At 39.4% G+C, this 26034-nt stretch overlaps 1 protein-coding gene across 3 annotated transcripts; it reads right to left on the bottom strand.

Annotated features, from left to right (window-relative positions):
* Positions 1–1935: 1935 nt before the first annotated feature.
* MASTL (microtubule associated serine/threonine kinase like) lies at positions 1936–24100 on the bottom strand. Of its 3 annotated transcripts, XM_065831461.2 has the most exons (13): positions 23858–24100; positions 21658–21795; positions 20323–20462; positions 19440–19528; positions 18053–18159; positions 16920–17052; positions 15188–15363; positions 12810–14057; positions 10701–10839; positions 7552–7665; positions 7364–7465; positions 4702–4886; positions 1936–3624 (listed from the first exon to the last, which is right to left on the bottom strand). In XM_065831461.2, the coding sequence occupies exons 1-12, from the start codon at positions 24053–24055 to the stop codon at positions 4729–4731; spliced, it is 2742 nt and encodes a 913-aa protein (XP_065687533.1). In that variant the 5' UTR covers positions 24056–24100; the 3' UTR covers positions 1936–3624; positions 4702–4728. The 3 variants fall into 3 exon arrangements, with proteins under 3 accessions (XP_065687533.1, XP_065687532.1, XP_071661359.1); XM_065831460.2 differs by having other exon boundaries at positions 1936–4886; XM_071805258.1 differs by lacking the exon at positions 21658–21795 and having other exon boundaries at positions 1936–4886.
* Between the last annotated feature and the right edge of the window lie 1934 nt (positions 24101–26034).

Genomic DNA, 26034 nt, shown 5'->3' on the forward strand with positions numbered 1-26034 from the left:
CTGTTGTGGACTTTTTCCAACACACATTAGGAAAAGTATCAGTTGTGGTATTTCCTTCTCCCTTCCTTTCACAACAAAACTTTTAAGCTAATTTTGGTGCTGATTTTTTTTTTTCTGAGTATTTATTAATCAGTCTACAGATAGAGTTATGACCTTGTGAAGTTTGCTTGATTAAAGCATGCTTTACATTTTATTTTAAAATAAATTAATATATTAGTTATCTAAGTCTCTGGAAGACAGAAATGCACTAAAATTAGATTTGACAGAAAACTAAGACATTCATTTGTGATAAGGAATTCCATCATAATATAAACCATGCTTAAGATCTGAATCTTCAGAAATGTCACCATATTACGGATATGATTTCATTCCCCATCTGGACTATATATTACAAATTCTTCAGGAAAGTTTATTTTCTGTCCTTCCTGAAAATCTTTTATACTTTAGTAAACACTTTGCATACAAGGTATACTGTATAAAAATGTAGTCACAGAATTTAATGTTTGTTTTACCAGTGCAATTCTATTCTTGTTTTTAGTTGTTTGTTTTTTCTAAGAATTATTTTCCCCTCTTCTGATTTTCTTATTGTAAAGCTGAATTAAAAAAGGAAATAATCAGAAGCTCTTTGAAGACTGCTGTTTCATGTGCCAGAGACGAGCTTTGGCATGAGATATACTGAAAACTCATGTTTGGACAAAGCTTTTGGTAGAAGGGAAGTTCTGCCTGCAGCTTGAAGTCCCTGGAATGACTGACTTCTTATCATAGAATGATAGAAACTATTATACAGGAAGACTACTCCAGCTTGGAGGTCATTTTGACAAAAAGCCCCCACAGCAGTATGTCTCCTGACAGGATGCAGCACCCCTGAGTTCCCCCATCGCCCATAACCACCTCACCTCTAGGTGTCTGGCTTCTAGAGATGGTACAGGCCTTCCCAAAGGTACTTAACTGTTACCTCCCCCCGAAATACCTGTAGGCAAATGCCACCCTTGTTATTTATTCATATTTCAATAAATCAATCCCTTAATATTTTGCATTTTATCTTGACCTTACTTTCTTAATGTAAGCGCTGTACAGTGGATGCCTTGGCTGGTCAGAAGAGCCTGCTGGCTACATTATGAAGAAGCAGTTTCAGCCTTGAAGTTGTCATACAAACCATCATTTTAGAACCATTTACCTGCAACTCATAACTGGGCCTCAGCTACCAGCTTTGTCTCAAACTCACTGTAACTTCAACAGATTTCTAGTCAGCTGGTATTTCATCTTAAAGGTAAAGAAACATTATAATTTGCCTGGGTAAAAGATATGCAGCATTAACTTGGAAGAAGTGGCACAAGCAGGTCCTATAATTCTAGCAGGAGCCCTGGCAGCCAAAACAGTTCTGGATAGCATTAGGAATATCTGGGCCTGGCTTAAAAAAAAAAAAACAAAACACACAACAACGAAACACCACACTTTTGAAGCAAATGTCCAGCAGTGACTCAGACTTCATCTAAAAAGCAGATGGTTGCTCTGGATGAAACCAGATGAAAGACATTGTACCTACTATTAAGTGTTCAGCTGAGGGAACCAGAACAGAGGCAGGTGTTCTGCTCTCTCTCCTGCTCTGGTCCTACAGCACCACAGCAAGGGCTGGTGGGTGGAGATGGTGCAGCCACCAGAGAGGAACAGGCTCCCCACAGGGGTTACAGACCACCTGAGGACTTATTCTCCTGCAGTTAAATACACAAACATAACTGGTGGCAAGGATTGCAGGAGGGTGTTGACAAGTGATGAGCTGAAGGGCACACAGACCTGGATTGCAAAGTATGAGGTATTTCCCTGCTTTTGCTGGGGTAGGAGTCAAGGTTTCTTTCTATAAAAATCCACCCCTGCCCCAGTAGAGTCAAAAGCATAAGAGAGAAACACAAACAAAATTCAGAAGCAAGCAATAGCAAGACTGCGGTGTTTTTTTTAATATATATTTACACAAAGGTGTACAAAGTAAATAGTAAATTTGAGAACATTAAGTAGAGAGGAAAATACATTTTAGTATGGGAGTAACCCATAGGTGAAAGCTGATCATGCTGAAACTGGAACCTACAAACTCAAGAACACATGGCAGCATTTCAGTATCTCAGCCCTCAAACATTGCACAGTGTATAGGTGAACCTAACTTTAAGTTACTAGTAGTAGTAGTCTGCTACTGCTATTTCTGTATAGAAGTGTGACAGCTACTGTTCTCCAGCAGGAAGGAAGTGTGCCAAGAGCTGTAATAGCAGATAAACTGTCTTCCAAGGTAACCTGGAGGTTACAGAGTTAATATGTAAGTTATGCACACAAAGTTTAGGCCTTCAGGGAACACCATGTAACAGTGCAAGTACTTTCCAGGCAGTATTCTAATTCTACAGCTTCCAAGAACCACAAACTTTTTTGCCAGCTTACACTAACATTTGTAGCTGATTACTAACGAGAAGGAACTTTTATCTCTTCCAGCTACTGCATTATAGCTTTTTGTACTCTTCCCTGTAGTATTTTTAGTCAAGCAATAAGTGGGGCAAAACCAATGGGTTTAAGAGTTGACAAGGAATTGCATATTGAAGAATAAAGCTAGGATTCACCTTTTTAACAACACACAAAAAACCCCACACCAAACAAAACCACACTACAAATCCCAACACTCAACATGTGAAGTTCAACTCCATGTTTTTTATGATCAGGATAAACACAAGATACTGATGCAAATGGGGTCTGGGAAGCCTTCAGTGCTAATTGTGCAGAATTTAACAGTTCCGGACAGCAGTGTAGTGGCAACTGTTTGCATTAAATATTGATTTGTCAGTTGGCCTATTGTTTTTTATTGCATTATGACACTGTGGTAGACAAATCATAGTTTTCTTTTAGTAAAAGGTTTTTATAAGAAGGTTTAAGGTTCTCCTAAGAACAAAACAGTTAACAAGATTCTTTATGCCTAATGGTTGGATGTACTACCATGTCTAGCTCAAGATACACTAACAATAGATCACCTAAAAAACTTCTATGCAGTTCTGCAGTTCATTGTAATTGGTTAAGAAAAAAATTGAGCTACAAACTTACTTGATCCTTGCAGCTGATTAAGAATTATTTCAAGGGGTTAGAGGTTATCTTTAAAAAGTCATACCACTGTCACTAACTTTTTTCTACCTTAAAGAGAATGTATTCTACTGCAAAATAGGGACAGGTTGTGACCATTTGTAAAGCACTGAAAACAAAAGAGCTGTTGGGGTGTTCAGCTTACATTATTTCTTCACACAGTTTTGGAATATTTTCTTCAGCCTGAAACTGAGATTCATTCTTGTAAGGCTAATTTTCTTAAGCCAGATTACAAGAAATAGAAGAATGAATTTTTCTCCAACCATTCCTTTCCCAGCTACACAAGGGCCAGCAGGAAGGCCAGCAGACACTGCTCAGAATTCCATCAATACATCTCATCTTCCAGGAAGCAGGCAATGAAGGGACAACTCCCTCCCTCTGCAGGAATGGTCAGTCCATGGACTTGAAAGCCACTTGGCAAAAAAATCACTAGCAAAATGCTTGGCTTCTGGCACATGGCCATTGGCCGGCACCAGCATCCAGCAGCACTGACCTTATCTAACAAGTACAAACCTGGAAAACAAAAATCTGCAGTAAGTCAGCTGAGAAAGATACCTATGCAAGAAAATTTTGAAAATAATTGCCTACAAATAAACCCCTGAAATCTAGCAGATGCAAGTTCCATTTTGCATTTAAAAACAGATTTAAATATAGTTCCCCCTAATTACATTTTGTAATACTGAATATACACTTGTAACTTAAGTTTAATAAAAAAACTCTAAGGTCTGGTTGTGAGTTTACAGAACAGCAGCCAGTTAAATTGCAATGCATTATGGTCATTAATATATAGCAGCTTCAGTATGAATACTTTACTTGATAGCTAACACACCAGTGATTTTTTTGATTTCTGCCATCTGACACGAGTAACAACAAATGTATGCTCACCATTTTCTACTTAAAACAAGTAATTATTAAAATGTACGCTGTTCAATCCATCTTCCTACAGCATAAGTGGTTACAATGCAACAACTTCTACAGAGCATTTCATAGACTGACCCAAACTATCCCCTCCCAACCCCATTTGTCTAGGAAAGGAAAACAACCAGGGAACTACTGTCAATACCACATGTCACATCTAGCCAGGTTCACTTTGAACACCAGTGCTGCCTTTAACCCTCCTGGGGTCGGTCAGACAAAAGATATTTCAATTTTCCAGCTTGAACAGGAACATCAGTTTTGCAGAGGATACATACTCAGAGCAGACAGCCATTGCACAAACCACCAACAGCCAAGTTACCATGAGATACAAGTAGCATGTTTACGTCCTTTCCCCATTATGTTTAACCAAGAAATAACTTCACACCTCTTAACTGGAGTTACTCATTGCCATTAAAAAAAGCACCCCATCATTGCCAAGTGCTGTTAGCTCCAAGAAGTACAATGCTCTGGCCTCTTGTAAGGTGCAGTGAGATAAAGTAACATGAAGGCACTTGATACCAGCTAAGTTTCATACAGTAGTTTCACTTTAGAATGAAGGATACCATAATAAAAACAGACTGATAAGTTAAAACACATTCTAAATTTGGCAAGGAAACTTCATTAAGACCAAGCTAGTGTTATAGGACAACCTCTAAGAGCACAAAACCATACCATGGAGAAAGTTCATTTATCTTGATGCTATAAGCTAAATCCAGACACAGTCAGGTGCTGAGCATTATTCCTAGCTTCAAAGTAAGAGGTATCAGTTTCATCATCCGGCTGAGGTATAAATGGCATAGTTTGATTCTGCAAATTATCCCAGTCCACACCATGAAAGAGGGGGTGATGTTTCAGTTCTGAAACAGAAGTTCATACAAGTGTTAGAAACTTCCTTTTGTCTAAGACCCACTGACACTTTGTTCTCTTGATACATAGCTATCAGATTTGCTCTATTTTGCTTTTTTTTTGGAAATGCATAAAAGTGCAAGTTATAATTGGGTTTGGATTACCCCCAACCTCAGTAGCAACCAAGCTATTGTCATGGCAACTGATTATCTCTCCATAGCTGGAGAGCCTGTTTTACACAGTGAGGTGCCCTAGGGACATTCCTCATGATAGGGCATCACAGAAAATTTAAACATCACTTCAGAGTCCCTTTCTAATTTTGCTGAAGTTCTGTACTGAGTAGACATGTTGCCGCCTCCCTTCTCCACTGCAGGCCATCTGCCTGTAGCTTGCTCAGGGAACATCCTCCTCCACTTTGTGCGGACCCCTTCAGTTTACCACTGACACAGCAGCGTGGGCATCATTATGGTGACATTACCACCAACCACCAGATTCCTCTTTCCCAGCCTGAAGGTGGGATAACTGACCAAGCCACAACACTTTCTGACTCAAGGAGAGCTCCCCTGCCCTGTCCATTCTGACCAGGTGACCTCATGGCACACAGGCTCCCATCCAGCTTTTGCATAACCTGTAAACAATACCCCCTGATCCAAGTGGCTTTGCTGCTTTGATTGTATCCAAGAAAGCAGCTTTACTGCTGTGTGGTATACAAACCCATGCTTTTATCATGTGCATCACAAATCAAAGCAGCAGAAAAAAATAATAGGACAGAAAAGACATTTATAAGGAGGTGGAAGTCTGAAGAGAGCAAATACTCATTACAAATTTTACTCTAAGCACTTGCCACAGGGTTTTAGCTGATAGACAGTAAGACATCAACATTTGTTTATTCTATTATTTGATCAGGAAATGTAGAAACAACACAGTATTAGAACTTATATTAAGCAAAAGGCAATAAATCAGAGGTTTAGTCTTCTAACTCCTAATAGCTTCAGCAACCACACATGCAGCACAACACTGCACAGATCCACCATCTCAGACCTGTACGTAGCCCTGCTCTTAAGGAAGTTCCCACATACTGAAAGCTGTCTCCAGCTGAGAACATGAGCAGACTTCCCTGTCTTTTCCAAGGAAATATTAGTGTGTCCCAAAGCTGGCAGCCAGCTCCTGCCCATGTCTTTGAAGGGGGAAAAAAAAACCCAAACTATGGATACCAGCCAAATGCTGCTTTAAAGCTTCTCTTATCTCTGAGCTCATAGAAGCACAGAATAAGGACACAACAGAAGTGGGATTTCTCAGTAAGTTGGGCTTTATGCTGGAGAAACAGAGGGAGAGCATCTGTGTTGGGGAGGGGGGAGATGACGACAATGGTGAGAATTCAATTACAATGAAGAAAACGTAGTTGTCCTGAAAGCTATTCATCAAACTTTACTTCAGTAGCCTATAAATCGGATAAAGCAATCAGATACAACTGAAGGTCCTGACAAACAATGAATTTCCAAGAACTTAAGATTGGAAGAAACCATTATGTCAGCTAGTTTAAATTTCTGCCCATAACAGAAAATTAGATTTCACTCTATTATCCAGGAAAAGACAAAAACTCGAGTTTAAATAAACCACCTTCAAATTAAGACATTTGATGCTTTGTGGGACACAGTAAAGATCCACAGAATTGCCTTCTGACATCATGATCTTCATTTATAATCATGCACCTTCTCAAATTTGAATTGGCCCAGTTTCACCTTCTACACTTTAGTCTCTTTATGAGTAAGCACTTCCATAATAATGTCATTCTCTAGTGATTTCTTGAGCAGTTCTCATAAGATTTATTCCTATTTTTCCAAAACATCTCACTCTAAGCTTCCTTTATGTATCAGTTTGTTGTTATTTTGGTGGTGGCTTTTTTTTTTAATATAATACATATAATTTTAATATAATATATAGTCATTGTTACCACAGCAAGTGTTCAAGTCCTTCTACAAGGAAAAAGAATTATAGATTTTGTAAAGTACATATCACCTAAATCTGTGTTCCCTGTGCATTCAGTAAAGACAGGCTGATTCCCAAGAAAAAGCTCCTTTGAATTAGTTTTTGTAGGGGGCTTTTCTCCCAAGCTATAGGCTTTTAATCAAGGTTCCTAACAATCAGTTAGGTCAAAACCCCCAAATACCTGTCACTGAGTTAGATAAGAGTGAACTTTGGATGTTTAGTGTTTGACATCTGATGTACCATAGCAAAACAGCATTAAAGTAAAACAAAAGTTCAACTAAAAAAAAAAACCAAAACCACCCACCCCCCTCCAAATTTCTTCATTCAAAAGGGCAAAATCCCACAAGAAATACAGAAATTAACACAATTTAGGGGTTCTAGCACTCTACACGGAAGCTAAATAGACATTTACGTTTTAGTCTAAGTTTCAGGAGGAGGACATCACCACTTGGAAATTTTTAATTAGTTGCAAACAACACAAGGGAATTTTAATACTAACCTTTCAGTCCAGCTCTTTTAGTACTGTCAATTGTTAGAAGAATATCTATTGCATTTTGGGCATTATCAGACAGCTTTTCTTCACCCTCAGGCCAGGGAATATCTACAAAGACGCAGATGAACTGGTAACTCAAACCATAAAGCAAGTGTTGGAAATACATACTTTCCCCAAATATCAAACCAGATTACCTCTTTTCAAAATATTTTGGAAGACTTGTGTTGGTGTTTCATCATTAAAAGGTGGAATTCCAGTTAGGAACTCAAACAGACAAACTCCAAGGGCCCACCAGTCTACAGCAGAACCTGATAAGGGAAATGCAAGTCATTACCCTAATACAAAGGCTTAATAATATTTGCAAAGATTTGAAGATTTGCCATAGCAGAAACTGAAGAGTGTTTAAATCTGGCAAAACTTATTGGAAATGAGGGAATAGACAAAAATCAGTTGTACTTAGTCATGCAGAAGATTAAAAATATATTAAGGGCTTTTTAAAGCCAGTCTGCTCCTTAATTCATATATTCACAATTAATAATCCACAATACTGGAGTTTACTAATAAAAGTAAGGCAGTTCTTAAAAATCTAATCATCAACCCCCATCACAAATCCAGGAGCTGATTCTCCAAGAGATTGTTTTGTGATAAGAAACAGTTATCTTCAACAACTAACTGCTCTAGAGAGTGGATGAATGCTCCATGTTGTAACCCATATCGCTCTCTCAGTTCTTTGAGAGGACTCCAATAACTGAAACTATTACACTTAATTTTCTTTTGCTGAAATTTATGTCAAAACAAAGACAGCTTGCAGAGATCAGCCACCACACAAGCTGGAATTAGTTTATATTACACTAAAGTTGATTAGGGCAAAACAGTTATTAGATCTCTCCTTTGTTATAAAATAATTTTGATTTTCCACATTCCAGGTTTTGTGGGTTTGTTTGGGTGGGGTTTTTTTTTTTTTGCCAAACTCATCTTATTAACCCACTTTGAAACAAGCAGGCAAACCAATCCCAGAAACCACTGCATGCATTCTAAATTTTCTGTAATCCATGCCACTCTACTATATAAAGAATACATGCCACACTTGCTGAAAAAATAATATATTTGAAAGAACAAGTGTGATTTTTCTTTGCTTTTTTGGCATATAAAGGAAGACACCTCCAAGTTGAAAAAGTAATGTTCTCAGATGTTTCAAAAGGTCTATTGACTAAGTTTAGAAATGCTGAAAACTGAAGCACATAATTAGTGATCTAATGCACTTATAGCAACATTTTAACAGCAGTAACAGTGCCCCACCAAGCTCAGCATCTCAAAGCAGTGAGATCACATCCACTGTTGTCAGAGACACTTGGATGTTCAGATAAAATATTCCCAGCTTCAGACAAAGTCTAATAAGATCACAACTCTGAACAATGTAGTAACACAGCAATTTTTCCTGCCCAAAGTTTAACTGAAGATTAGATAAAGTCCTACCACATCCCTGCTACACCATGCCTATCAATATTTGAAGCAACAGAAGTACCAGGTCTTGAGCATCTGAGCCTTCCTCCGCCATACACAAAGTAAATCAGACTGACCACAAAGTGAAAGGAAGCAATGAGAAAGTGTCTCTGGTTTTGCTGTTAAAGTCAGTGTTCTTGGAGACATAGTTTACTCCTCAAGTACAGTCTTACGTGTGTGATTTCTGATAGCTTAGTCACAATGATATTGATGTTTCCTGAATCTTTTTGTGGAACATCACACATTCTTGTGTGGACTGCATATTGGGCATATCTTTCTATATAGAAACGCTGCTCATCCAAACAATTTTATTTGAAATTGTGATCTAGTTATACTTTGACTCTTCACAGTTATGCTGAACATTACATTTCTGCACAGCATATAGCAAACTCACCAGAGATCAGACTCCCTGCATATGGAAAGATAATGAAGCAAGAACATTACAATTATTGCAAAAAACCCTAACAAATACAAATATCAAATATCAAGTATGATTCTCTGGAGGCACAGGAATGCAGATTTTTTTTTCTTAAGGTAGTAACTCAACATTAAAGAAAGATGGCAATGTTAAATTAAGTTAGAAACAGAAGTAAGATAGTTTTGTAATATGATTACAGTCTAAGGTTACAACTACACTTACGAGTAAGAAAATGGCATTTAGTGAGGCAAAGTTTTGAGTTCCAAAGCAAGAAAACCCTGGCTTCATTGAAGGCAACGGGAGATTTGTCATTTCCTGACAAACCCCAGACTCTTTGCAAGTTATCACTAACATCCTGAAAACAAGAACTGGATGGATGTCACCCCACAAGCAAGTTTCACATTAAGTAGAATTGATTACACTTCCAAACTATTATCCAGTTTTGATGCCTGCCAAATAACCAGGATTCTTAATTGGAAGTGCAAAACCACGACTATATATGTTTAATAATTTTAGTCACTATAGTCAAATTATTAAGTCTTTTCATGCAGTTTTAGTTAATGTGTATTGGCTGCATACAGCAGAATTTTACTGTTCCACAGATCAGTAACCTCTCTACCTCAGTGATGATCTCCTATCTCATATACTCAAGACTATTAGCTCTACAAAATAATACTTTTGACATGCAAATAAAATGTAAATATAAACACAAGAAATTTATCAGAGATGTATTGCATTTATTTTTTGTCAACGGTTCTTGCAAGTCAGCAGGCAAATATTTCAGACTTTTTGTTATTATCAGTGGAGCTCAGGATCTGAGCCAAGGAAATTTATGCACTTCCAAGTTGTGCTATTTTATTTTCCTATAGTATTTTGCAAAAGAGTATTTGATAGCTACTAATGTCCAGAAATCTTAAATATTTCATTAGGTCATTCAGCTCCATAACTGTACTGTTTTAAATGAAACTTTAATATCAATAAACATGGAATACAAGTTTATATAGTGTTATGTGCATCCAGACAATATAAGAATAATTGGAGGGTTAATCCTTTCATATAAATTTCACTAATTTAGTAATTTTTCTCCTCCCCCAAGAACTTTTAAGTACACTCACGGTGACCAACTTGTGATTCCTAAGCCACACACAAGTCTAAGGCTGCCTAATCTAACCCTTTGGAGGCTGTGCTTAACAGCAGGCAAGACTAAGCCAGACAATCAAAACCTCCAGCCACATGGAAAAAACTAAATGGAAGGAGCAGCTAAAACAAACAGCCATCCGTGTTTGCAAAAGCTAAGATCTGGCTATTTTTTAAAAAAATCACTCTTGTATTACTTGAAGTGTTCAGAGCGCTAAAGACATTTAGAAATGTAGATACACCATCTTTCAAGTATTTACAGGCTCCATGGTTTGTCTGTCTTACCATGAGGCTTTGTCAGAAGCAGCTCAGGTGCCAGGTAGTCTGGGGTCCCAAGGATACGTTCACCTTCTACTGGGGCAGCTCCTCTTCTGACACTCTTTGGAGTCCTATATGGTGTGCCAGCATCTCCCTGATAAGGCGTCTTAAAAGACAGAACAAAGATTCAGATGTCAAACAAAACCAGGAGATAAACTCCCATCTCCAGGTTCCGTAATGTATATCAGAGTTCAAGTCAAGAACATGTCACAAAATGTACATTCCCCCCAAAAAAATGTGTAAAATGTGCTTCCATTTCTTCATCTCAACCATCTTGAAGCATAAAAAGTTAATCGATGCCTACTCTTTAAGCAACATTTCCCTAAGTTCTTCCTCCAGCGTCATATCCACAAGTAATGCCACCAAAAACCTAACAAAACAACATGAAAACCCACCAAAACACAAACTCAAACCCCTCAACCAAACTTTCAAATTCAAATGGGAAGATAAACTGCTAAATAGAATGTCAAAATAGCTTTCAATTTTAGCACTGAGCTCTTAACATTAGGCAACGAAAAGGAGGTATATATGCAAGATACCTGTAAAATAAAAAGGAGAATCCTGAATTATCTCACATATTGCATACCAGATGTAATCAAAATACATTAAGTGAGCCCTTTATTGTTCACCCTATATCCTACAGGTTGCATAATGCCTGCAGATGAAGCCCTGCTCAAGTTAGACTTAGTGACTTTTTACAGCTACACAAACCTTCTGAAAGTAAGTTGGGACATTTATTTGAAGATAAAATATGCAGGCTTGCAAAGAGACCAATAAATTCTCACAGCCAATAGGCTGCCTGCCATGAAAGGTTTCTTATTATAGCCTGGAGATACTACCAAATTATCTTACAGAGGCTCTCATTTTTTTACCCTTAATTCCCATATATCTTGTATACTTTTGTTTCCAACTTCATCTTCAGTGCAGCAGAGATCAACTCATTATCACTATGCCATAAAGCCTACAGAATCCACTATTAAAATAGAAAACAAGTAATCAGGTCACAACATCACAATGTGATTTAAAACAAAACAAAACCACACCAGTATATGAGAAAGGTATCCTGCTGTTCAAATCTAAGTTATGAAAACATACAATGCCATCAGTCACTTATTTCTCAGATAATGTGCATACTACTCTGACTCCATTTCAGCTGAATGCAAGCTAAGTTTCACAGCCAATCAAAATTTTATGCCAGTGAAGCAAGAGAAAAAACAATTCAGATAAAGACATCAGAAAAAAAAAAGGCTTTCCCAAAAACAACATTTCACATGGCCCATTTTTGTGCACTAGATCATATGCCACACTGGCAGTTCTGTCAGAAGCTTTAAATCCTACAAGTAGGACTTAAGTAACTGGGTGAACGTCTCGTACAGCTGTGCCAAAATGGAACAGGAAACACCACCTGAAAAGTTTACTTTTACCTCTCCCACATCAGGGCTCCAATTTACTTTAGGACAATAAGATTTGTACTTACTATCAGAAAAAAATTAAAAGGTGAAAGCAAAAATGTCATAACCTGCAAGCAGCTATCACTGCTGACATCAGCCTTTTTAAGAGGCTTGTAATTGGTACCTGACAGTACATGCTACACCATCACTTTTTCCAGGATTAAAAAAATACCAGGCCCAAGAGCAGTTACTAGCAGCTGGATGGTACTTGCAGACCACCTTGGGAGAGATGCTGCATTAAAAATAAACCCCAAACAAACCAAAACAACAAACCACTTGTCATTACATCAGGGAACCTGGAATTATTCACAGGAAGTGCCACACTGCACTAAAAGTAAGACAAGGCAAAATAGTCCAGCCTTTCTTTATCAGTTCAGTATAAGAGCAAAGGATTTCTCTGAGAGGTGGACAGGCAAGGCATGCTGAGCCAGAGGCAAGCCAGGGGACATACAGTTGTTGTCAATTATTCTGGCCACAGGAGCAGAGTGAGTGAAAGTCTGTCAGCAAAAGTCATTTTGCTAGACTACCTCAAACCACTTCAGTTTTCCCTAAATTAACAACTGAAATTATTTCAGATCACTGACATCTAACATACACAGAAGTTTTCATGTGCCTTCTTACATACCTGATAGACTCTGTATGGTCTTCCTTTCTGTAATGGAGTAATAGCTGTTGGGTAGGAGCCACTACAAGCAGGTGAAAGATCCATTATATCTAAGGAAGCCATGCTACATGGCTCAGATATGTTGGATGCATTAATTGGACTATTATAACTTCGAAAAACAACGGCATTCTTTTTAAAGAAATTCAGTGCTTCCATCATCTTTTCTGAAGGAGAAGATACTGTGTCAAGGTGAGTTTCTTTCATGTGTTGCTGGTCATTGTCCTTTTCATGATGTAATGCCTTGCAATCTGGAACAGTATGTGCTTCCTCTTCATTTTGTGAGGCATCTTGGGACTCTGGTGCTGTTATTGGCACATCTTCTGGTTTGGGTTCCTCAAAGGAGAGGTCTTTAACACTTTTGTCCAAGTCTAAAAGCTGCTTTTCTAACTGACTTTCTGTAACAGACACTTCAGGAAATGACAAGTCAGAATCTGCACTGAGGATTCCTAAAGGTCTTTCATCATCAGTGCCTAAAAAACTTGAGTTTGTATATTCCTTTTTATCATCCTTTTCATAGTTTGCATCCAGATCACACATAAGATTTTTGGCTATAACTGGACTAAGTGATTTTTCTACTGTTTGCTGGTTACCAATAAAACTCTTGTCATCTTCCTTGCTTTTGCAGGTGTCACGTCGGCATCCATCATCACAAAGCATTAAGGATTGAATGTCGGTTGTCAAACCTGTCCTTTTGTTTGCGGGAAATTCTAAAATCTGACAGCCACGTTTATATTCTGCATTGCTTTTTTTAACATAGTTAAGTTCCTGACAAGGACTAGTGTCAACTAATTCGAAGCTTCTTTTTACACCTGGCTTTTCAAAAGTGTCTTCCTCTTTGAAAGGCTTGACAGGCTCACTCTGCCTCAAAGGTGACTGTTGTTGATTGGAAGTTTCTGCTCTTTCATTACCTGTATCTCTTTTCTTTATGAAGAGTTTTTCTTCCCAAACCTTATTTTCAGAAAGACATTTTCTCACTATGCCTTTCACATCCAGTGTGGTCACAGGAGTATCTCTTATATCAAAACGTTCACTTCCCACCTTTTGCCTACTGCCAGAATCATTGCTGCTGATGGGAGAAATGGCAGACTCCAGTTCTTTCTTCTTTAAACCTTTAGTACCTTTGCTGTTCAGGAATTCTACATTTGATAGGAGAGTTGACCCACTGTTACTTGTTTTGTCTGTTGTAGAACATGGTTCATCTTCACTTTGCTGCAAATGAGCACATTAAGTTTTGAGTATCGAAGAAAAACATTACAGCATTATAGAAATGTGTCCTTTAAAAGGCCCCTTTTCCACTCCCATAAATAACTGCAAATTGGCAAGCATTACTTATTCCTTTATAACCACTAGTAGTGACAAGCATGACATTAAAAAAAATCTGATAATTTTACTTTAAAAACAAAGTAAGCTTGCTAGAATAGAAAAATGCATTATTTTAAAATGCCTAAGAACTATAGCAATTGAAGTTGTATTTGTGATTTTATGTTAAGAAGTTAAGGTACCTAAGATCTCAGTTTACAAGAAACCCCAAACCAAAGAACCCCATCATACTACCCTGTGGCATATTATACTTGAGAGATGACAAAAGGAAAATCTGATATTACTGCTCTGTATGTAACACTATACTAAAAATGAGGCCTTGAGAAATGGACCAATAAAACAAATAATTACAAATTGTTTTAAACATAATGATTTTTGTGTGATCTAAATAGGAACTGTGGCAAAGGACTAAATAGCACAGCAGTATTTTCTTTTAGGTCTGTATCTGTACAGAATTTCATTAACATTTTAAAATAGGGGAAAGTATTTTGTTTCAGCTATAATTACATTACTGGTGTTAATATAAAACCTTTCAGTAATATAAGACTTCAAATTTCCACTAGCTATTAAAAACTGAAAAAGTTTAAGTGTATTTTGTTTACTATTTTTCCACAAGTTCTGCCTTTTAAATTATTTTGTCTGCAACCTGAGTTAATAAAACTCCAGGGTCAGCTTCCAAAGAGCCAGTGCTCCCAGCAGTGCCTACCTCATGAAGAATGGGGCCAAATCAGTGCTATCCAGTAGAAGCCTTCTCTATTACTCCTCCTTTACTGCAGGCTAAATGGCATTCACTTTTCCTGTTATGTTGCACAGGTCTACTATTTGTTTGAAGTAAAAATACTACTAGTTGGATTTAAAACTTCTACTCAGCAAGGACTACAACCCCTGCTCCTTCTCCTCTGGGAAGGCTTTGCTACACTTGAAATAACTGAGGGAAGTAAGTACAGGAGATCTGCAACAGTGCATATGTAAGAACAAGACAATTGTAACTTATAGTGGGAAGATGAAACAGTCCTGACCTCTACATCTTTCTCCCACCTGGGGCTGCTGCAGCACTCTGATTCCACACTGGACATCATGTATGTGTGTGACTGACTACTGGCACTGGAGGTACCAAACCTTTTTCTTGACTGAAGTAGAGTAGGAGTTAAACTTCTCACCGGCATCACAGGAGTTAATTGAGAAGTATCAAGATCTTGAGAGGGGAAAAAAAAGATTCAAATGCTGATAAAAATAGGCAACATGTATGAACAAGAATCACACTATGTCAGGCTTTTACACTGAAGGAATTTATAGAAGGCTATGCATGACATCAATTTTTCATCTTTCCTCAATCATTTTTGAAGTAGGGACTTGCCAAACATTTAAAAGCTATATGAACATCAGCACCATGATAGCCTTGCTTTCTCATTCAGGTTAGAAATGAGAAAGTACCAAGACAAGACAATTTAAATGAAAGCACACATTACTATCTTGAATCAATGAAAGTATGCCAAGAACTGGAACTATTTCTGCAAAATCATAAAGGGTCATTTTGAATTCTCATCCTCCTAGAAGCTATGCTAAGGCACATGGAGGACAGAAAGGGGATTTGAGAGAGCCAGCATGGCTTCACTAAAGGTAAGTCCTGCCTGACCAACCTAGTAGCCTTCTATGATGGAATGACTACATCAGTGGACAAGGGAAGAGCTACAGATGTCATTTATCTGGATTTCTGTAAGGCCTTTGACAAAGTCCCCCACAACATCCTTCCCTCTAAATTGGAGAGATATGGATTTGATGGGTGGACTGTTTTGGTGGATGAGGAATTAGCTGGATTGCCATATCAAGAAGGTAGCAGTCAATGATTCAATGCCTGAATTGAGATGGGTGATAAGTAGTGTCAATCTGCCCTGCAGAGAAGCACTTGGGGGTACTGGTGGGTGAAAAGTTGGATATGAGCTGGCAATGTGCACTTGCAGCCCAGAAAGACAACTGTATCCTGGGCTGCATCAAAAGGAACATGGCCAGCAGGTTGAGGGAAGTTATTCTCCCCCGCTGTCATGAGACCACACCTGCAGTACTGCATCCAACTCTGGAGCCCTCAGCAAAGGAAAGACATGGACTTGTTGCAGAAGGGCCAGAGGAGGCCACAAAAAATGAAAGGGATTGAACATCTCTCCTATCAGGACAGGCTGAGAGAGTTGGGGTTGTTCAGCATGGAGAAGAGAAGGCTCTGGGGAGACCTTATTGTTACCTTTCAGTACTTAAAGGGGGCTTGTAAGAAAGGAGGACAAGGGGTAATAGAAGATACGCAAGGCTTTTTTTTTTTTTTTTTTTGCTTACAATGAGGGTGGTGAAACAGTGGCCCAGGCTGCCCAGAGAGGTGGTAGGTACCCCATCCCTGCAAACATTCAAGCTCAGGCTGAATGGGGCTCTGAGCAACCTGATCTAGTTGAAGATGTCCCTGCTCATTGCAGGGCAGTTGGACTGAATGACTTTGGAAGATCCCTTCCAACCCAAACTAGCACATGATTCTAAGAATTCAGTGATTGTGCATTTGAAGAATAAATTAAAAAAAAAAATTCAAGACATGACGTAAGTAGTGCAGATAAAAAAAATGTTCAGCCTTAAGTACTAGAGGAATGATAAACAGCAAGGCACTAATGGAAGTACACCTTTTATCAAGTGGGTCAAAGCTGCTCACATGAAATTAAAAGACTACAACATTACAGTTAGAGTATTACTCAGTACAAGGCTTGGTATACTCACATGATTTGAATAATTTAGTTGAAAGAGGAGTATTTTCCTTTTGGACCATAGGTAACGGAGAAGCCAATGCCTGCAGACTGTCAGATGACTGACTTGAATTGTGCCCTGGCATTTTCATTCCAACAGGCGTATACTATCAAGCAAGAAGAAGTATAGTTAGAAGTTAATGGAGCCTGAACAAAATGTCAGGATTGAGAGTGTAACTTCACACATTATTATGTTCACACTGGAGCTTAGTTTTGCACATTCAACAAATTTTTTGAAGAACCACTGATAGCCAGCAATTTGAAATACAGTCCCAGGTAATCACTTCACAACTTCAGGGTACTGGAAATATATAAGTGTCTTGGTTTTGTTAAAAAACAAGTTTCTCTTTTAGTGAATTTCTGCCTGTCAGCTAAAGCCTTCATATTAGCTGCATTTTCCTGGAGAACCCAACACATGTTTTGGTTAAACCTAGCAATGGAATGCAAACTTATTGATAAGCACGGATGGACATCTCGCGAGAGGGGCAACGAGAAACTGGTGACCGAGAGACTGACCAACGGTGTATAACATTCCATTCACGTGAATACTTCATATAAAAGTGGGAGATCACGAGGATCTCGTCCCTTTTTCCCCTTTGCCTTTTCCCTTTTTCCTCATGGCTGACATTAGGAGAGGACCTTGCTGGTCGTCCCTGCGAACTGAGGCTTAGTGAGAGACTGAATCCAGCTCCGGTTGGCTGCAGAGTCTAATCCAGGACTTTGGGTGCTGGCTCTGCAGTTGCTGAGACTTACAAGATTGGTTTTGTATATTTTGTATTATTTTCTCTATTCTTATTAGTAGCATTAGTAAAACATCTTTAACTTTTCCAACTCTCTTCTCTCTGTCCTTCTTTCCCTCCCGATCGCCTGTCCTGAGTGGGAAGGGGGGAGAGGGAGGGGCAAAAGGGGGAAGTGGGGGGGAGAGGAGGTTAACAATACATCTGCCAGGGTTTGATTGTCACCCCGCAATCCTAACCCTCGACAATAAGTCATGCTACCAGCTGCCAGAAGAGATGCAAGAATAGCCATATCACTCCTGTTATTACATTTAAGATAGTAAGTAAACCAAAACAATTAAGTACTTCAAAGACAATGAAAATTACTTACAAAACCCAGAGAACTGATGAGAGACAACAATTGTCCTGGAGTACGTGAGTAATCTTGCTTTGGCTTTGCCATTGATGGTGTAGTAAGGATATCTATCATATTTATCTCTACAAATAGACAAAAAAACATGAAGCAGGTCAGGTTTTCCTTTTGCTATTAAATAAGCAAAACTACAGACATTTAAGTCTTATCAAGAGGGAAAAATGTAGTCATATACTGAACAAATATACAAAAGGCAGCACCAAACTCAAGTGTAGACATCACCATACATTCTTATTTGACACAAGCTGTTTCTTCCTGTACACCCATCATAAAATTACAGTTTATAAATACAGAATCTGTAAGAGTCCAATTTATCTTCCACCATATCAGCTTTGCTTTTAAGGTAGTAACTCCAGCCTGTGGGCTAAGATGGTTAATTTGATTCAAAGCCTGCCTTCTCTCCCAAAGACATCTCAAGAAAGCTACAGGAAAATGTTTCTTATGTGAAAATTTAACCTTAGGTGCCACCTTTTGCTCACTAGAGGTAAGCAGGCTTATAATTTACATATCGTGTTCAACTAGACATAATAATTCATGCTATTAGAACTTATAAATTAAAGCAGTATATTATAGAAAATACAGTACACATAGGATTTTCCTCTATGCTGTTAAAACCATGAATCAGAAACTCCATAGACAACTCCAAATTTCTACATTCCTTTAATATATGAAAAGGATTTACTGTCCAGCAGCAGTCTCAAAAAACTTGCTGTGCAGCATTAATTCTACTAATACAGCTTAGGGGTTGGAGGTACAAACTAGCTCAGGAACTGGCTGTTCACCTTAAGGCCTGTTGTCTGTGCCAGACAGTCATTTGACTGTTGAGCTATATTTTCTGCTACTTGAAAACAGTACATTCATATGCTAAGGCACCTTCTGTTAGGCACTTGCCACCTCCCCTGTCCCTCACAATGTCCAGAAGGTCCCAGTTCAGGTTGGAAATTGATGTATACCAGGACAGAGAAACATGAACTGAAGGACAGAAGTAACCAGAGGTACACCAAGAAAAGAACAAGAATTATTCATTTACCCTTTGAGTTCTTAGTGGACTTCATAGAAAACCTTGAAACTCCTGCCCCTCACGAGAAACGGCTCTAGATCATATTTCAAATATCCTTGTCCCAAATAATAAATATTTTAGCTTCTAAAGTGCAGTGCATAAAGCAGACCCTTTGCTAGCATGTACCTTATCAGTACTTGCCTACTAGAAATCAGGTATTAGTGCAATATTTCAGATTATTCAATTGAAAGCTGTCCTCTACAGGGTTGTAAAGCATTCAAGAATATGGGAAGGAGACACAAAAATACACTCTAATATAACCAAAAGGATACAGACAAGCCTTACCTCTGTTCAGAGTAACTCTGGAAAGCCCAAAGTCTGTCAGCTTTATATGGCCCTGATTAGAAATCAGCATATTGTCTGGCTTCAGATCCCTGAAGACATTAAGATAGATGAAGTCAGCAAAAAAAATAACTGCGCAATATTAAGAAAGTTACCAGACCAGAAAAAAAAAATCAATACAAAACATTGATTATAGCTGTTCCTCGGTAACATCTCTTAGCCAGCAGAAGATTCCAACTGCAGGAATACACAAAACAAATATATCTAGCACTAAATATTGTACAAATGTCTCAGGCCTTGTAATACCATCATGCATGTCACAAAAGCTGCACATTGCGTGTTTCACAGGTTTAACAACTGTTCTCGATGAGTACTACCATCACAACATTTACCAGTGTGTAGCTCCTACACATGACAGTACACATGGCAATGAAACCTCTAGAAGTTTTAATGTGTTTTCTGTAACACTGCTGAACACAAAGAACTCTCACTACAGGGGGAGAGTTAGAGAAGTCAATGTCCCCTTGTCATACATACAGTTACATGCTTACAGTATCCAGAGGGTTCCTGAACTAACCATCATTTAAGTCACAGCGAGAGGGGACCTAGAAAGCAGCAGAACTGCTAATACAGCATTGTACTGGGGGAGAGCATGCAGGCAAGTGAAGGCACTGTATATTTGGCTGCTTAGCATATGGACATATTTTATTTTAGGTGTTGCTTTCATGACATTGCTGCAGTGTAACATATGCAAAAAGAGCTTCTAGACAGTCTAGCAAATGCGATAAACTTACTATGAAATTGTGGTTAGTTATGTGGTTGAGTAAAAAAATTAAAAACCTAAACCACCAAATACTTATTCGTAAGAAAAAAAAGTAGGTTTTACCTGTGGATTATCCCATGCCTGTGAAGATAGTCAAGAGCCAATGCTGCTTCAGAAATATACTTAACAGCCATTTCTTCATCAAAATATCCATAAATATGGAGAAGAGATTTGACATCTCCACCAATCAGGTACTCCATCACCTGCCATTCAAGTGTTTTAAATTTAACATTTAAAAATACACTTCAAATTCACAAGATAAAACAGCTTTCACCCCTAGGAAAATATAATTCCTAAGAGCAGAAGCTGACAGAAACTTCCTTGGTCAAACTTCACTTCACACATAATACTTTCCACTAGGATAAAATAATTAAAGCTTCAAAAGACACCAGAAAAATTTTCTTTTAATAGACCATGTACTTATTTTATATTACTTGCCTAGCCTGCTTTTTGTAGTCAGCTCTCAAATAGCTGCTGTAATCAGTTTTTATTAGCTTCTGAAAGACTTCTGTCAAACTCAAGGCCTGAAGCCAAAGACCACTGAAATTTTGATTTGTACAGAACAGGTATTAATGGTTTTATTTTGCAAGCGTTTACACATAATATTAAATTCAGACCTGAGTTTTAGCCAAAAAATCTCACCAGTACTTAGATTCCAATAAACAATACTATTCCATATATACAAATCCAGCATCTCCTTCATAAAACCTTCACCCTGAACTCCTCTGCCTCCCCTGCAGCAGTTAGCAGAGATTCCACTAACAAGCCTTTGTTTACCCTCAAAATGCATTGCAGGAGTGCATAGCAACCTCACCTCAGAATTTAATCAAGATGTTCACTGTGTGTGCTTACAGCAAACAAGACAAACTACACTAGAGCCTTCGTTAACAGTCTTAATCCATTGTACCTTTATGTGGAAGCAGAATATAAAACCATATTCAAGTCTCCCCATACTTCACAATGCTCCATGTAGACTACCACTTACTTTTGCCACTCAGTTTGTCTCTTACCACCTAGGCTGACTACCATAATGAATTTTGACCACATGCAACAAGTAAAAGAGATTTAAGTGAGCCACAGGGTACGCTTTCAGTCACTTGGATTTTGTTTGAACAGAAGGGTTTCTTGTTTTGTTTTCCCTAAATTTTCCATTAATACATACTCCTAAAACAGGTTCTGTTAGAAAAGGCTCTCTGAAAAAAAAAAAAAAAAAAGAAAACAAAGATCTCAAAGGTACCAGAGGAAAAGAAGTATTTCACTTCAACCATTCTGAGAAAGAAGAAAGTAAAAGTGACTAATACCCACTCACCACCATAAAAAATGCTTTCAGACATGAATATAGTTCTGCATTGCATTTTCAACACTATCATAAAATGCCACAGCCATTTATTTACTCACTAAATAGATATTATTAGCTGACTGAAGTGAGTAGTATAAGTGCACAATGAAAGGACTTTTGCTGAGAGCCAATGCATCCCTCTCTGCCTGGACCTGGTGAACCATGTTTTTGTTGATCATGTCTGCTTTTTTCATCACCTGAAAAACAAACCAAAATCAAGTAGATAACATTATTTTCTTTGCTCGACCCACAGTTCTTTAGTCAATTCATTTATCTCTATACTTCAAACTTGCATACATATAAACCAGAGTTATAACTTCACATACAGACAAAATTTTAAACCACAGGTTATTAGTGAACTTTTGTAATTGCTTTCCTTCTGATTCAGTCCTGTATGGAAGTCACACTACCAATATTTACTGCAATTGCATACACTAGAAAATGTTTAGGCTGTATGTGAAATGAAGCTACCCTGAGTTAATCCTCTTATCCACAGAACACAACTCAGAACCAGGAAAAAGTGTTCAGTGGTTAGATATTTACTTGCTGACCAAGTCTTTCCATCCCTTCAGAGACTGAGATATATGGCCTGAGGTCTGAAAATAGAGTGCAGCAATAAGCCATTCCATCCTGGTATACTCAAGCACAAGACTGCAACTACTACAGCCTCTAATTCTTAACTTTGCAGAGAAAGCAATTGAATTTACACTCAAGTCACCCAATGAATATTTGTTTCCTTGGGAAGAAACTGCAAAGGCATGCAACTCACAATAAAGAATAACAAGCTTAACCACAAATTTTAATTCCTATGTTGAATTACTCCACTTTATTTTGACACCCACTCATTACTAATCTTGAATACAAGATGAGTAATAGCACAGCTGATAGATATTTAGGCAAGCATTGCATATGCATTGCAAGTTTGCCCACTTTCAACATCTTTGGTCCAGATATGTTGTGATATTAAAGCAAGTTTAATTGATCCATTCTTTATGCAACACAACCGTAAAAAGTTGAGTCTACAGCTACCACTACCATTCAATAATAGCATGTGATAACATATAAAAATAGCAAGGCATAAGAAGTGTAATTGGATACCTTCCATGTAAGTGTTGGCCTTAACTGTAAAAATATTTAGCACATATTAAATTCAGTAGCTTGAACAACCCATAAGTGTCACTGCAATAGGGATCAGGCTTTACACAACAGCTTTTAGGTTACAAACGTTCAATAAGCTTGCAGAGGATACTAAAATAATGCAATTGGAACACTCTATATGCAGTACCTAAACTGTAAAAAACTAGCTTCCACAGCTACTATCACTACTACTAAAGCTGACAAAAAAAAAAAAGAAAAAAAATTCCAAGACACACACAGAATGCATAGAACTACACTTCTAACAAGCGTTGATCTTAACTGTGCAAATATTTAGCAAGTGTTACATGTTGTCACTGCAAACAACCCATAAATTTCACTGCAATAGTGATAAAGGATCTACACATGAGCTTTCACCTCAAAATGCTTATAATAAAATCACATAGACGTACATACTTCTGAAGAGCAATGTCTATTTTGCATGACTGTTTTTACATTTCTTTTTCTTTGTGAACTACGCAGCTGGTTATGATCCTTTTAACTGCAAAGTCAAGCTTGCACAAGCCATCAGCGAGGTTTTTACTCCTTTGACTACCAATATGGAAAACACAAGGTTTGTTGTTTTTTTTTTTTTTCTCCTTATGTGTACTCTGCAAAAATGCTATTCATAATTTGCTCTCTTTATACATCTCAGAAGCACAGTTTTCATTCATGAACAAATGTTAGAACGCCCTCCCAGGGGCACCACAACGGAACATATTCAATTATAACAAGTATTCGCAGGCAAGAAGCAAACAGCGCAACGACACTTTGGAAAGCTTTTAGTGATAGTTTCCTCGACACTTAAGGTACTTCTAAAAGCAACTGTCATTATCAGGTACCTCCTAACCAAAGCTCCGAGGCGAAGAGAAATGTGAGGAGAAAGATGGCACGGCGGTGCAGACAACACGTCTGTAGGCACCTGCTTGAGGAGCGGCAGCTCCCGAAAGCCGAAGTGTGGGCGAGGGTTCATGGCGGCTCAACCCACGGCCCTGCGGACCAGGCCGCCGCGGGGCCTCCCTTTCTCCTCGGGACAGCCCTGCCTCACACGGGGTTAAGCGACACCGGGCAGCAAGGGGGCGCCGAGGGCCGCGGTGCTATCCCCGACCTCAAACAGCTCCTCACCTTCACGGCGTAAAGCCTGCCCGCCTTACGGCCCAGATACACCTTCCCGAAGGCGCCGCGGCTGATGGGCTTCACAATGGTGAACTCCTCGATGGACGGGGGCCGGGGAACCTCGATGCGCCTAGAGCCGACAGTTGCGGGGGCAGCATCGCCCTGCTCCTCCGGCCGCGGCTCGGCCGCCGGCTCCACCGTCCCCATGTCGCACCCAGCCCCGCCGCCCCGCGCCGATTCAAAGCCGCGCCCGCCCCGCCCCGCGGCGTCACGGGCCAACGGCCGCGCGCGGGGGAGGAGCGCGGCGCTCTCGCGAGATCCTGCGCGCGGCGACGGTTGGGGTCTGTCATGGCGGCCGGAGGCGGCGCCTTGTAGTCTTGTTCCATGTCTGTGCCGTTCCCCGGGCCCGGCAGCGGGCAGCCCGCCCTCCCGTGCTCCCGGGCGGCGCTGAGGCGCTTCATCCGGAGCGCGCCCGCCGCAGTTGGCGACGCCATCGCTGCCGCTGGGTTCTGCGTGGTGGCCGCCCGCTCTGGTGGCCGCCCTCGGGTCTCAGCCGTGTGATACCTGGTGAGCGGTGTGTTCGGTTTTGCTCACAACCAGCTGGAGTTAAATTATTTCTATTGACGCACAGAAGCTGAATAAAGTGGTTGCAATGTTATCGGCAAGGACTGTGAGTGTTGCTGTAGTGGAAGTATTTCTGGTAGGCTCATGTCACTATGGCTACACCATGTTGCTTCATTACAGCCTTCCCAGCCTCATCAGGATTCCTTAAAATTTTTCTCATTTTTATTGTATACAGCAATTAAAAAATTGCACAGCATAGAGTTTAGAGAAGGGTAACAAAGCTGGTGAGGACAAGTCTTCTGAGGAGTGGCTGAGGGAACTGGTTCTGTTTAGCCTTGAAGAAAAGGAGGCTGAGGGGAGACCTCATTGCTCTCTACAACTACCTGAAAGGAGGTTGTAGCCTGCAGAGTGTTGGTCTCTTCTCCCAAGTAGCAAGTGATAGGATGAGAGGAAATGGCCTCCAATTGCACCAGGGGAGGTTTAGATTGGATATTACGAAAAAATTATTTATGGAAGGGGTTGTCAGGCACTGGAATGAGCTGCCCAGGGCAGTGGAGGAGTCAGCATCCCTAGAGGTGTTTAAAAGGTGTTTAGACGAGGTTCTTAGGGACATGGTTTAGTGCCAGAGTTAGGTTACGGTTGGACTCAATGATTCTGAGGGTCTCTTCCAACTGAAATGATTCTATGATTCATTATGTGGTGTTTTTTAGAATATTCATTATGTCAAATGGTCAAAGCTGTTGATCTGACTAATAACTACTCAATTTGCCATCTAGGTTTCTAATTTGGCAGGAGGTTATTTGCCATGAGCAGGTAGACTGTCATTTCCATGAGATGCTGGAAGGTGTAGGAATTCAACAGAGCTTGGTGTGAGACATCAAGGAACTAGAAAGTAACTTTTAGAAAGAAACAACTGACTTTTGTGTCACATACTCATTTTCTCATAGGCTTCACCCACATTTTCTCAGAATTGCATACTCAGAAGCCCTAAGAGTTGTGTATCCAAATGGCGTAGCCAGGATGATTTGCGTGCAAGAGTACACTGCCTGTCCCTCCTCACTATTGCTGTTGAGCCCTTCCTGTCTCTTGGTGTTCTCTGGACTGGTCATGACAAACTGCTTGCTGGGCAGGTCTTCTATGATCAGGAGTAAGAATAATGTGATCTCTTGCTTCCCCCCAAATAATGTGATATCTTGCTTCCCTCCAATTCTTGATTACTTCAGCCACCATTAATCTCAGGCAGGGTTGCTCCCCATTTTGTTTCCTTATTTTGGATATCTTCATGGTTACATTCTGCCTTCCTGTGGTGACAGCAGAGCCAGGGATGTGCTCTGACCTTGTTGCCACCCTCCTGTTCACAGAGCACACCCCTTCTGACAAATCACCTGTGATAGTGCCTTATCAGAGCACAGGCCTTCTGCTCTCAGTTTACACAGCATCACCCTCAGTGTTTACCAGTTTTACTGCTCCTAGTTGTGCTCTTGGTCATCTTTTAACCCTTGCCCTACTGCTTTTCAGCTGCTTTCACATATATGTTGTTGTTCATAATCAATTCACACCAATCTTGTTCCATTGCAGTCTCTACATCAGCCAAGAGCTAACTCTGTAGAGGTTGGTGCAGA

This window comes from Patagioenas fasciata, chromosome 2 (genome assembly GCF_037038585.1).
Source record: "Patagioenas fasciata isolate bPatFas1 chromosome 2, bPatFas1.hap1, whole genome shotgun sequence".
NCBI classification, from domain to species: Eukaryota; Metazoa; Chordata; class Aves; order Columbiformes; family Columbidae; genus Patagioenas; species Patagioenas fasciata.